The following is a 13,258-nucleotide window of genomic DNA, read 5'->3' as shown; positions in this document are numbered from 1 at the left end:
CCACTTCCTGAAGCCCCAAGGCACAATCTCAGGGACTCAGAACAGGCTGTGCGTGGTGGCGCAGGCAGGCAGAACCGGTGCCCCAGCAACAAGCAGGGGACCCCAAAGGGGAGCTGGTGCCACTGGATGGAGGGCGTAAGGGGCATCCACACCTCGCACCCGAGACCCCGCACCCGGGGACAGGTCTGTGCCCAGCCGGGAGAACAAGCACCCTAACCAGGAGCAGAAAGAATTAATACTCAAGAACAGCCAAGACAATTTTTTAAAACTGTAAATTATACATATTTACCATTGTTGCCACTTTAAACCGCACAGTTCACAGGCACTAAGCAACTTCACATTGTCGTGCAACCATCTTCACCATCATCTCCAGAACTTTCTCATCTTCTCAAAGAGAGACTCTGTCCCCATGAAACCTGACTCCCCATCCCCTCCCCCCCACCTGCTTCCTGTCTCTGTGGACCTGATTCCTCTAGGGACCCCTGTGAGCGGAATCGGACAGGATTCATCCGTCCGTGTCTGGCTCCTTTTGGCCAAGATCGTTTTGGAAAACGATATATGTCTATCTGGGGGAAAGGGGAGACCTGTTCTCCTATCAGATGTACTATAAAACTAAGATTTTAAAACCTAAATTCATCAATGGAAAAGAAGAGGATCTCAACACAGACCCACATGAACCCACATGCTACGAGAGTGGCAACTCAAGGCAGTGAGGAGAGCACCTTTGGTTCTTCACCAAACAGCGTCAAGACCGCTGTCTGGGGGAGAGTGACAGCCCCAAGTCATATGATGCCCAGAAGTAAATCCCAGGATTCGAGTCTTATGTATAAAGGCTACAAGGGGCTAGCTAAGAAATACAAAAGGTGGGAAAACATTTTTGTAAAGCGTATATCTAATAAGGGACCTGAGCCTAGAATATATAAAGAACCCCTAAAACTCAGCAGAGACAACCCAGTTAAACAAGGGGCAAAGGACCTGTGCACAGACACGTCTCCGAGATGACCGGCGGGTGGCCGGCGAGCCGGGGAAAGGTGCTCACCACCCTCAGCATCAGGCAAGTGAATCTGAACCACAGCGACTCACCCCCGGCCACGATTTGGTGAGGAGGTGGAGACGCGAACAGGAACCGGGGCAGCCGCGGCGGAGACAGCCTGTCTCTCCAAAGGAAACAAGAGCTTCTGCAGGACCCAGCAATTCTACTCCGAGGCACACCCACAGCCAGAGAAATAAACACAACCACACCACCTCGTACCTGGACGCCCACAGCAACATGACGCACAGTCGCCAACAAATGGAAACAGTCCATCAACTGAAGAATGAACACGTGTCCCTCCACACACAGGAGCATCACTCGGCCGTGAAAAGGGGTGAAGCCCGACACTCCTACAACGTGGACAAACCGTGAGAACACGATGCTCCATAAGAGAAGCCAGACACAGAAGGACCCACGGTGTGTGATTCCACTGATGGGAAACGTCCAGGACAGGCAGATCCACAGACACAGATTCGTGGCTGTCAGGGGCTGGGGGCAGGGGGGGTGACTGCTGACAGGGACAGGCTTTCTTTTTAGAAGGGTGGAATGTTCCAAACTTGACTGTGGTGACGGGTGCCCGATTGTGCATATACTAAGAATCATGGAACCATACACTTTAAATGGGTGAACTGTATGGTATATAAATCCTACTTCAATGAAGCTATTAAACAAAAACACAGACAACTGCGCTTAGCCTGGGTAGGAGGCCTCTGAAATTAGTAGAGGGAAAAGGGGGTAGTTTGATCCCAAACTTCTATGCAAGAAAAGCACCAAGAAGCAAAGCTGAAGGCGGCACTGGAGCCCCTCCCTCACAGCTCCACCAGGGGGAAGTGGGCAGAGACCCCGCTGAGGGGACAGAAGCCCGAGCAAGGTTGCTCACAGCAAACCGGGTAGACATTCCGCCTTGGTCTTTCAGACAAGTGAACTTATTTACTCAAGATATTTTTAATTCGTTAAGATATCCAGCATTCCGTAGCAATCGGTCTCACTCCCCGCTGCCCTCGGAGCACCCAGACAAGCAGCATCAGGGCCACTGTGTGGGGGACACGGCGACAGAAGCCCGGGCGGTATCCTGTCCCCTCCCAAAGCACCATCAGGTGGTATCCAGGGTGGGGCTCAGCATCCAGGAGCCCAGGAGAGGCCACAGGGACCCTCAGGCCAGGAAAGGCAGGCCCAAGGCGGGCCACCCTGCGGCCCAGGGGAGCAGAGGCAAGGCTCCCAGGAGGAGCGGACTCCCCCGGGCAGCCAGCCACCACAATCCCAGCCTGGTGGGTCGTCACAGCCCATTTTTCCATCCCCCGGGAGACTTGCCGAGAGAGAGGGGGCAGCCAGCAGTGTGACCTGTCTGTCGCATGAGCTGGGCGCACAGGCTGGATGTGAGCTCCCTCCAGAGCACGTAACAGGCGGGGCTCACTCACAGGGCTCGGACGGCCGCCCACACCCGGCCCTCGGCGCCCTCTCGCCTCGTCTGTCTGTCGGGCCGCTACTGCACCAGCCGGTAGGTGATGTACCTGCCTGCAGTCTCGCTGGGCCGGATGATCTTCACCACCTGCAGAGGCAGGAAAGCAGGTGGGCTGGCTCCCGGGACCCGGGGTCTCTCCTGCCCTGCTCAGAAGCCTGGGCTCTGAAGGGGGCTGGAGGTGGGCCCAGCTCCTCCCTGGGAGGGGCTTCTCACCTGCCCTCGCTTTATCCCAAAGTAACGTGCCACGGGGTCTCCCGCCTGGATCCTGGGCAGCTGGTTCTCTCGGAGTTTACTGAGAAGCAGGTCAGGGAAAAGGTCTTGCTGGACTGACTGGGGGCGTTGTGGGAAGAGCTGTAGGGGAGAGGAGCCGGGCCCGGCCGGGGGCCAGAAAGGATACTACCGGGCCAGCAACTCCGTCACCTCCTCCTTGGTCATGACAACGTGCTCTGGGACCAGCTGTGAGAAGAGAACCTGGGTCTCCACAGGGCTGCGACAGACCCCACAGGCCCTCCAGAGGAGAGGTGCAGCGTGGGGGCCCCAGGCATCTGCACAAGTCCTGACTCCACACTGGGACAGGGGTCCTAGAGCCTACACCCCTAGCCGTGCAGATGGGCTGCAGGGCACAATCCCGGAGCTCCGACGCTCCTGGGGACATGCAGATTCCACCCACCCCAAGCTCCTGACTCTGCAGGCTGGGTGGGCCTGGGAACCTGCCCTCCTAGCAAGGCCCCAGCTGCTCCTGGCCCAAGGGCCACACACTGAGACCCCGGCCCACCTTCTTTCCACCATGAAGGGGCTCCCGGACTCGCCTCCCCAAGACCTGGATGTCCGTCAACCCCGAACAGGTGAGGGGCCTGGGGGGCAGGAGGCGGGTCTCCAGTCTCATCCTCCACCCCTACCTCATGCTCCGTGATGTTGATGAGCAGCTCCTGCTGCAGAAACTGCTCCAGGATGTACTTGGGGGCCATGTCGACCAGGGACTGGAAGAGACACCAACCCTCAGGCACAGCTGAGGCGGCCACCCGCCCCCTGCGCTGGCCCCGGGCCCACCCACCACGCCCTTCCTCGCAGGCAGCTGGCACCCGGGAAGCTGCGCGGGTCCTGCGTCACACATCAGGAAAACCCACCTCAGTGGGTAGGGTTTCCACTTGGGGAGAGGCCCACCCCGCCCCTCCCAGGCATTCAGCACATTACCGAGGCCTCGGTCTCATTGCAAAAAGGGTGAGGGCCCGTCTGTCAAAATGCTCCCACGGTTGCCGGGAGCTGGTGCAGCAACCCCTCCCTGGACCCCACAGCCTGTGTCCCCTGTTCACACGGGGACAAAGGTGCTCGCCAGCTGCCCATCCCAACCACCAGCCTCCACTTAGGCCAGTCCAACCCACAGCCAGGGACCAGAGGCGGCGGGCACCCACCTGCTTGGCGGAGGGTGTCATGCCCTGCTGTACCACAATGAGGGCCCGCGTGATGTTCTCCTCCTGCATCCGCTGGCAGTACACCTTGATGGTCTTGATGCCCACCTTGGGCTCCTCTGCAGACCAAGTACAGGCTGGTGGACGCTGGCCGCCCCCCCCGCCCTCTGCCCGGCACCTGGGTTCTAGCCCACCCCTGCCAAGGCGCTGCAGTGCCGCTCCCCCACTGGGGCCTCGGCCTCCTGTTTGCAGAGTGAGAACCCGGCTGCCAGTCCCAGAACGGGGTGCTGGCTGCCTGCATGTCACGTGGGAGCTGAAAGGTGCCCTGGGCCCCGGACCTAAGGGACCTCTTTCTGGAAGTGGGGTCTGGGAGTCTGGGTCTGCGCGGTGCCTCAGAGGTTCTGAGGTTCGGGAAGTCCCAGACTAAGCAGTTTGTTTAGTCCAGGGGCCCACGAGACAAGGGCTGGGGTGTTCAGAGTTGAGTGGAGGCAAGATGACCCGGGGAGCACGGTCCCAGCATAGAGACAGCCCACCCAGCTCCTCGCTGCCAGCACCGGGGGTCCTCACGGTCTCGGCAGCACGCGGGGCCTGGGGCCTGACACGAGAGAACGCTGGACCCTAGTAGCCCAGCAGGTTGGTGGCTGGGGCAGCCCCGGAGTCCGCGTGCAGCACGTCCGCTGCCTCTCACCATTCTCCTCACACCCCACTCCACCGACCGGCAGTGCCCTGTCCCCGAAGTCCCTCTGTTGGAGTCCTGACCCCCAGGAACCTCAGAATGAGACTGTGTTTGGAAATGGGGTCTTTAAAAAAGTAATTACGGTAACACAAGGTTGTGAGGCTGGGGTCCTTAAGCGATCAGGACACAGACACACAGGAAGGGACGAGCACGTGAGGACACAGGGAGAAGACGGAGGTCTACACACCAGTGAGAGGCCCCCAGCACTGGGAGAGAAGCACTGTCTGTTTATGCCCCTGGTCTGTGGGGTTTTGTTATAGCAGCCGTGCAAACTAACACAGGCAGGGACCTCAACGCTGTGCCACGGCCCATCTGAGACAGCAGGACACCCCCACTGTCAGTAAAGACCAGGAAGTGAGGTGGCCCCACCCCCGAGATGGCACCACGGGAGGCACGTGCTTAGGCACCAAAGTCTACAATAAATACGTTTCACACACAAGGGACACTCTTCTTAAAAGTGCCACCTAGATTCATCCCAGGGTCACAAGGATGCTTCAATATATGCAAATCAATGTGATACACCACATCAACGAAAGGAAAGACAAAAACCACACGACTGTCTCAACAGATGCAGAAAAAGCATTTGATAAAATTCAGCATCCATTCATGATAAAAATTCTTATGAAAGTGGGTATAGAGGGAATATATCTCAACATAAAAAAAGCAATTCGTGGATCCGCAGCTAAAACCCAGCACAACTTACCCATGACATTTTTCACAGAACTAGAACAAATACTCTTAAAATTTACATGGAACCATAGAAGACCCAGAATTGCCAAAGCAATCCTCAGGAAAAAGAAAAAAGCAGGAGGCATAACTCACCCAAACTTACAATACTACTACAAAGCTACAGTTTTCAAAACAGCATGGTATTGACACATAAACAGACATGGATGAATGGAACAGAATAGAGAACCCAGAAATAAACCCACACAGCTGTGGTCAATTAATCTTCGACAAAGGAAGCAAGAATGTACGCTGGGGAAAAGACAGTCTCTTCAGCGAGTGGTGTTGGGAAAGCTGGACAGCCACATGTAAATCCATGAAGTTAGACACTCCCTCACATCATATACAAAAATAAACTCAAAATGGCTCAAAGATTTAAATGCAAAACATGAGGGGACTTCCCTGGTGGTCCAGTGGCTAAGAATCTACCTTCCAATGCAGAGGACGTGGGTTTGATCCCCAGTCAGGGGACCAAGATCCCACATGCCGTGGGGCAACTAAGCCCGTGCGCCACAACAGAGGCCTCACGCACCTTAGCTAGAGAGCCTGCGTGCCGCAAACCACAGAGCCCACGCACTCTGTAGCCTACACGCCACAACTACAGAGCCCACGTGCCCTGGACCCTGCATGTCACAACTACAGAAGAGAAAACCCACAGGCCACAACTAGAGAGAAGCCCACGCGTCGCACTGAAGAGCCTGTGCACTGCAACGGAAGATCCCACATGCCTCAATGAAGATCCCACATGCTGCAACTAAGACCCAACGCAGCCATAAATAAATAAATAAACAAATCTTAAAAACAAACAAACAAAAAAAACCAACTAAAAACAGTGTTGCCATATGACCCAACAAGCCCACTCCTGGGCATATATCCAGACAAAACTATAATTCAAAAAGATACACGCACCCCAGTGTTCACAGCAGCACCATTCACCATTGCCAAGACATGCAAACAACCTAAATGTCCAGATGAATGGATAAAGAAGATGTGGTACATACATACCATGGAATACTACTCAGCCCTCAAAAAGAATGAAATACTGCCATTTGCAGCAACATGGATGGACCTAGAGATTACCAAACTATGCCAAGTAAGTCAGAAAAAGAAAGACAAATATCATATATCACTTATATGTGGAATCTAAAAAGATGATACAAATGAGCTTATTTACAAAACAGAAAGAGACTCCCAGACATAGAGAACAGATGTGTGGATGCCGAGGGGGCTGGGGGAGGGATGGATTGGGAGTTTGGGGTTAGCAAATACAAACTATTATTTGTAAGATGGATAAACAAGGTCCTACTATACAGCATAGAGAACTATATTCAGTATCCTGGGATTAAACCATAGTAAAATAGAATATAAAAAAGAACATATATATATGTATGTATATATATTTACAACTCAGTCACTTTGCTGTACGGCAGAAATTAACACAACATTGTAAATCAACTGTACCTCAATAAAATGAATTTTTTAAAAAAGTGCCACCTGGGTCTGTTGAACAAGCATTTTCTGCCCACCCCTTTGATTCACGGCGCTGGGGTAGGCCCCCAAGGTGCTCACGACCCAACAAGGCCCCCTAACCTTTGGGGCTCTAGAGCCAGGCTGCCTCAGTGTAGGACGTGCAAAGACAGAGGAACACAGGGGTCCTGGGACACCCTTGGTGCTGGGGGGGTTGTCTTCACTCAACCCAGGGCTCAGAGGGGGTTCCCAAAGAGGAGGCACTTGAGCTCGGTCACCAGGGACGATGGATGGACACTGACCAGGCAGGCGACGGGGGAACCGGCAGGGACGAGACAGGGCAGGAGTCCTGCAGCAGCGCAGGAAGGGCAAGCGCTGGGAGCAGAAGCTGGGCTGACAGGTGAGGGCAGGGAGGACCCAGGGGCCCAGCTGGGAGGCCTGTGATAACCTTGGTCAGAGAAAAGGGTTGAGGAAGAGAGAATGGGGAAGGTGACCAAGAAGAGGAAGCTGGAAAAGGAGTCCCCACAGCAAGGAGGGCGAGGGGGCAGAAGGATGAGAGCAGGCAGACTCTGGGTCACAAGGCAGGTGGTGCTAAGAGCTGGCCCTGAGCTGCCCCTCACCTGGGAAGAAGACGAACATCTGGTCAGTGGGGTCATCGTTGTGGGCCACCAGCACCGTGAGGTCTGTGCGCCGAGGCCTCCCTTCACTGGGCTTGTCCCCAAACTGGGCCTTGAACTCCTCCAGAGTCTGGTCCAGCTCGTCCTGGGTCACCAGGTAGCCACGATCGTGGCACAGCTGCAAAGAGAAAGGACCAGGTGACCCCAGGGCGGAGGGGGGACGGCAGCAAGAGCTCGGGGTAGGCGAGGCCACTGCGGAGGAGACCGGGACAGAGCTGGGACGTGAGGAGGGCTGTTGAATGCAGAGCCAGGCCCCAGGGTCTGGGGCAGACAGGGACGGCTGGCTGGGCAGACGGTGGTTGGAAAACCAGTCAAAGACCTGAGGGTCAGCAGTTCTAGGTCCTGCCTCAGAAACTGGGGCTCTGAATGCGTGCACTAGATGAGGACCCAGACAAAGAAAGGAAGGTTGGAATCGCTACCCAGCCCAGCCCTGCCCGCACCCACTTTCCTCGGCCAAGTCTCCCTACAGAGCCCTGGGTCTCCTCTCCCAGGGACCCCTGACACTGTCAGCCAGAAGCACAGTTGCTCCGGCCCTGTCTTTGAGCAGATTTGCAAAGTGGCAGAGAGGCTGGGGGCCACCACCCGGCCTTAGCCCAGCAGGATTCCCAGGAGGGTGGGTGCTCTTGATCAAGGCCGCAAGCCTCCGTGGCATCACACTGGTCCCCTCCCACGGGGTGGATTAAAGAACGAGGCACACAGAGAACGCTGGTATGACCCGGCCCCGGCCCGAGTAATTCAAAGTTGGTGGCTGGGACATCTAAGTAGCCACCAGACAGCGGTCAGACAAGCCCACCAGGGTTCCTTCCACCCCCACGACCCCGGGATTCTGCGATATGCACTTGAGGTGGCGCCGATAAGGCAGTCTGGGACCTGGGACCTTTTGCTGTAGCCCTTGCACCTGGGCAAATGTCTCCTCCAGCAACAAAACACCCAGAAACTATAAGGGACTAGAAATAACTATGCACATGCGCAGTTCGGGCAAACAAGGACCAAGATATAAAAAGGCCGAGAAACAACAACCAAAAAAACCATAAGGGCTTCCCTGGTGGCGCAGTGGTTGAGAGTCCGTCTGCCGATGCAGGAGACACGGGTTCGTGCTCCGGTCCGGGAAGATCCCACACACCGCGGAGCGGCTGGGCCCGTGAGCCATGGCCGCTGAGCCTGAGCGTCCGGAGGGAGAGGCCCCAGCAATGAGAGGCCCACGTACCGCAAAACAAAACAAAAAAAAAAAAAAAAAGGCCAAGAACCTAACTGCCACTTCTGAGGAGCCGGGAGCAAAAGCAGGGTACTGGGCATGATCCCTGCACACAGCACCACCAAGAGGGTGGGCAGACCCCTCCAAGCCACCCCTCCGGCCTGACCCCTGGACCCGTCCCCACCCTCACCCCATTTAAGACACCAACTCGCCCTCCTTGGAGCAACGGCACCTGTTGCTTGTTTTCGCTACTTCACGCTGCAGCACAAACTCCAATAAAGCCTGGCTTAAATTTCTCGTCTGGCCTGCTATCAATTTCTACTGATTAACGAATTCAAGAACCCCGGCAGGTAACATCAGAACCTTCCACGGACACAAACACGCGCCGGCCTAGCGTCTGCCGTCCTCCCTCTCTCCAGCTCGAGCGAGACCCTGACCCCCTCCCGGGGGGCTCTTGGACTCGCGACTCCGTCCCCCGCAAACCCCCGCCCCAGGGGCCCAGCCTGAGCCCGACCCCTCCGCTCCAGCCGCGCGGCCGGGGGTGGGGAGGCTCATTTCTACCTCCGGGCCTCGCACCCGCCGTCCGCGCTCCGGCTGCTGCGTGCCCGTCTCGCCTGGGGGAGCGAGGCTCGTTCTCACCGCGTTCCCCAAGCGCGCTGCTCACCTGCATGATGGTCTTGCGGATTTTCCACAGCCGGTACGTCTCCTCCTCGTCGTCCATGGCTGCCGCCGCTTGCACTCACTGCGCCTGCGCCGAGCCCCGGTCAGGCCCCTCACGTCGCCCTCCCCTTGCAGGGCTGTCGCCGGCGAATGCCTGAATGAAGCGACCTTCGGGAGCGGCAGCGCCAAAGGCAGCCCGAACCTTACTAAAGCGACGGTTGGCTGCGCGAGAAGCGTGCGACCAGCACCGCCACCCGCGCCTCGGAAGTTCTCGCGAGGCTTTGACCGCAAGGCCCCTCGGGAGTGTAGTTTCCGCTCAATGCTGGTCTGGGAGGGCCGTTTAGAATCCAGAGAACAGAGGCGAAGTGTGGGCGGGGAAACTGAGGCCTTGACTGGGTCAGGGGTCTGCTCAGCTCCCGGAGACCGTCGGGCGGCCTAAGAGGCGCTCCATGAGTGTTTGTGCGTCCAATTGTGGGGGGTTTTCTCAGTTGGCTCAGGGCTACGTACAACTTAATGCCCCCGAGCCTCAGTTTCCCCTCTGTACAATGGAAATAAAGTGTCCCCATTTTAGAGGGTTAGCTGGGGATCTAAGGAGATGGTCGTACTTGGGAGGAGCTTGGAATAGTTCCTGGTGCTTATGAAATGCTTCCACCTCTGTCTTCTCCCTCTCCTGTCCCGTGAGCCCCAGCCCAGCCCCTGCCTGGATACCCCACAGCCCCCAAGCCTGCATGTTTTTACAGTCCGCATCTGCCCCTGCCCCCGAGTTCGTACAGGAGGTTCGCCCACGCTTGCCAAGCCCAGTGCCTCTGCATTGGTAACTTCTCATTCAGTAATGCATTCATTCAATGATTCAATGTTTAATGAGCAACCACAGCGTCAGTGAACAAAACAGGCCAAGCACCCTTACATGCCAGGGAGAGACAGGACAGAAACAGTGAACATAATAAGTAAATGATAAAGTATGTTAGGAGGTGACAATGCTGTGGAAGAAGAAATATACCAGGCTGAGGGAGACGGGAGGTTTGCAGTCCCAAATGTGGTCAGGGAAGGGAATTCCCTGGTGGTCCAGTAGTTAGGACTCCGTGCTTTCAGTGCCGAGGGCCCAGGTTTAATCCCTGGTGGGGGAAACTAAGATCCCACAAGCCGCTCGGCCAGAAAAAAGCAAGAAAAACAAGAAAAAAAAATTCAGTAGTTGTGGCATGCAGGCTCAGTAGTTGTGGCGCACGGGCTTAGTTACTCCGTGGCATGTGGGATCTTCCCAGACCAGGGCTCGAACCCGTGTCCCCTGCACTGGCGGGATTCTTAACCAATGCGCCACCAGGGAAGCCCAGTGGCCTGATTTCTGAACCTTGGGCTCTGCCAGTTGGGCTGCATGGTGGCGAGGTTCCAAGGAGAAAGTTAACACTCCATGTGCTGTTGCTGAGGTCACACGGTCACAGGCAGGATTCTGAGTCATGGGCCTTGGGGTTGGGCCCGCCTGCTACTGTGAGCCCTTTCTCCTCTCTCTTCCCTGCCCCCAAGAACAGCAAGGGTACCTAATGTCCCCTGTCACTCGCACCTGGGCCCTCCGCCCTTACCATCTAGGCCACCCTCTGGATCCTCCAGCAGTTCTGCCCCCTCCCCCACCCAGATTTGCCCATCACCTAGGCAGACACCCTTTGTCCTGTCTTAAACCCACTCTGGACCCTCTCCCTGTTCCCCCTGCTACATCCACATCTCCAATATCTTTCCTCTCATAAATGCCTCCCCCAGCTGGGCCCCATCCTTGGATCTGCCCTCTGCGGTCACAAACAGTGTCCCCTTGGCCAATCCCCTGCTCAATCCTCAGATCTGCTTTGACGGCTGCTCTGTCCCTCCTCCTTCCAACAGCTGCTTCACTGGGCTCCTGGACACCTGGCTTCCACCCACCCTCTATTTTTTTTAATGTTTATTTACTTATTTATATTTGGTTGCATTGGGTCTTGTTGCTGTGCCTGGGCTTTCTTTAGTTGCGGCGAGCGGGGGCTACTCTTGGTGCAGTGCGTGGGCTTCTCATCGTGGTGGCTTCTCTTGCTGCGGAGCATGGGCTCTAGACGCACGGGCTTCAGTATTTGTGGCTCACGGGCTCTAGAGCTCAGGCTCAGCAGATGGGGTGCACGGGCTTAGTTGCTCGAACCTGTGTCCCTGTGTTGGCAGGCAGATTCTTAACCACTGCACTGCCAGGGAAGTCCCTCTATTCTATTTAAGAAGCACTTAAGTATTGCCAGCGCTGCAATCATCAGCCACGTACCTATGCAGTGGGCGCTGTTCTTGTCCCTGTTCTACAAGTTGGGGGGGACATCGAGGCACAGAGAGGTTAAGTAATGTGCCCGGGTCACACAGTCAGGACTGGAGCCCAGGTGGCCACACCCCTCTACCTTCTGCTCTTTCCTCCCCTCCTCCCGGCCTCTGAACAAGGTAGGCAAGCCTCGCGCCTAGCCTCCGATCTGCTCAGTGATCTCATCCAGGCTCCCAGCTCCTGTCTCCACTGTACACCCACAACACCCACGTCTGTCTCCACTCCAAGCTCATCCCCAGTTCCAGACTTGTATCCCACTGCCCCCTGGATGTCTCCCCTTAGGGACCCCTGGGAACCCCAAGCTGACCACGTCCAAGACCCCCTCCCGAGCCGCCCCACACCTTCCCACCCCAGTCGCTCTCCCTCCTCTGCCCGCCTCTGCGTCTCTCATCTCCACGTCCTGTCCACCTGCAGATCCTGTGGGCACTGCCCTCCGGACACCCTGGACCTGCCCGCTGCTCACCCTTTCCTTGGAGCCATACCTATCTCTGGCCAGAACGGTCTTCCTCAGCCCCCTCCCTGGTCTCCCTGCTTCTGCCCCGCGGAGATGCTGAAAATGGCTGCAAACCTGAACTTTTCAACCCAACCAGCAAGGCCTCCCAGGATCTGCCCCACCTGACCTCTGACCTCTTCTCCCACCCCTCCCCCACCACCGGCCTCCTTGCTGCCAACACAACCAGGCAAGGTCCAGCTTCAGGGCCTTTGCACACACTGCACCCCTGCCTGATACACTTTCCTCCAGACATCCCCACGGCTCCTACCCTCTCACCCTTTGGGTTTTTGCTGGAAACTTCCTTGACCACATTCAGTGCCCGGCTCGGGCACTACTAGAGCCCGTGCTCCGCAACAAGAGAAGCCACTGCACTGAGAAGCCCACACACCGCAACGAAGAGTAGCCCCCGCTCGCCACAACTAGAGAAAACCCGCGCACACCAACCAGGACCCAATGCAGCCATAAATAAATAAATAAAATAAATAACATTTTAAAAAAAGTTATATATGTATAACTGAATCACTTTGCTGTACAGCAGAAATTAACACAACTTTGTAAATCAACTATACTTCAATAAAATAAATGTTTAAACAAAAAAGAAATCAGAAAAAAAAAAAAAGAAATCAGGCCACTACCCTCACACTCCTGAGTGGGGATGTGAGATGGACCAGTGGCTGTGGGAAAGTCTGGCAGATCCTCAGATAGTTACACAGAGTTACCATGTGACCCGGAAGTTCCACTCTGAGGTGCATACCCAGCAGAAATGAACACATATGCCCACACAAAAACTTGTACAGTGTTACAAAGCCAAAAGGTGGAACAGCCCATCAATGGACAAATGGATAAACGCAATATGGTCCATTCATATAATAGGATATTACTCCGCATGAAAAGGAGAGAAGCACTGACTCACACTACAACGTGGATGAACCCTGAAGACGTGATGTTCAGTGAGAGACACCAGACGCAAGAGGCCACACAGTACATGATGTGAAACGTCTAGAACAGGCAAATCCACAAAGAGTGGATTCATGGTTGTCAGGGGCTGGGGGAGGGGGCTGGAGGAGACTGGTAATGGGGACA

General features: G+C 55.8%; 1 protein-coding gene across 2 annotated transcripts; it reads right to left on the bottom strand.

Annotated features, from left to right (window-relative positions):
• Positions 1-1,959: 1,959 nt before the first annotated feature.
• POLR2E (RNA polymerase II, I and III subunit E) lies at positions 1,960-9,519 on the bottom strand. 2 transcript variants are annotated; one of them, XM_060145846.1, is made up of 7 exons: positions 9,370-9,519; positions 7,454-7,628; positions 3,908-4,023; positions 3,395-3,475; positions 2,893-2,951; positions 2,709-2,787; positions 1,960-2,582 (listed from the first exon to the last, which is right to left on the bottom strand). In XM_060145846.1, exons 1-7 carry the CDS (start codon positions 9,424-9,426, stop codon positions 2,517-2,519), a joined length of 633 nt encoding a protein of 210 aa, XP_060001829.1. In that variant the 5' UTR covers positions 9,427-9,519; the 3' UTR covers positions 1,960-2,516. The 2 variants fall into 2 exon arrangements, with proteins under 2 accessions (XP_060001829.1, XP_060001830.1); XM_060145847.1 differs by lacking the exon at positions 2,893-2,951 and having other exon boundaries at positions 2,709-2,846.
• Positions 9,520-13,258: the final 3,739 nt, after the last annotated feature.

The sequence above is a fragment of the Lagenorhynchus albirostris genome, chromosome 3 (assembly GCF_949774975.1).
Source record: "Lagenorhynchus albirostris chromosome 3, mLagAlb1.1, whole genome shotgun sequence".
In the NCBI taxonomy this organism is placed as follows: domain Eukaryota; kingdom Metazoa; phylum Chordata; class Mammalia; order Artiodactyla; family Delphinidae; genus Lagenorhynchus; species Lagenorhynchus albirostris.
The sequence above is the reverse complement of the archived record's forward strand: the minus strand, read 5'-3'. Positions and strand labels throughout refer to the sequence as shown.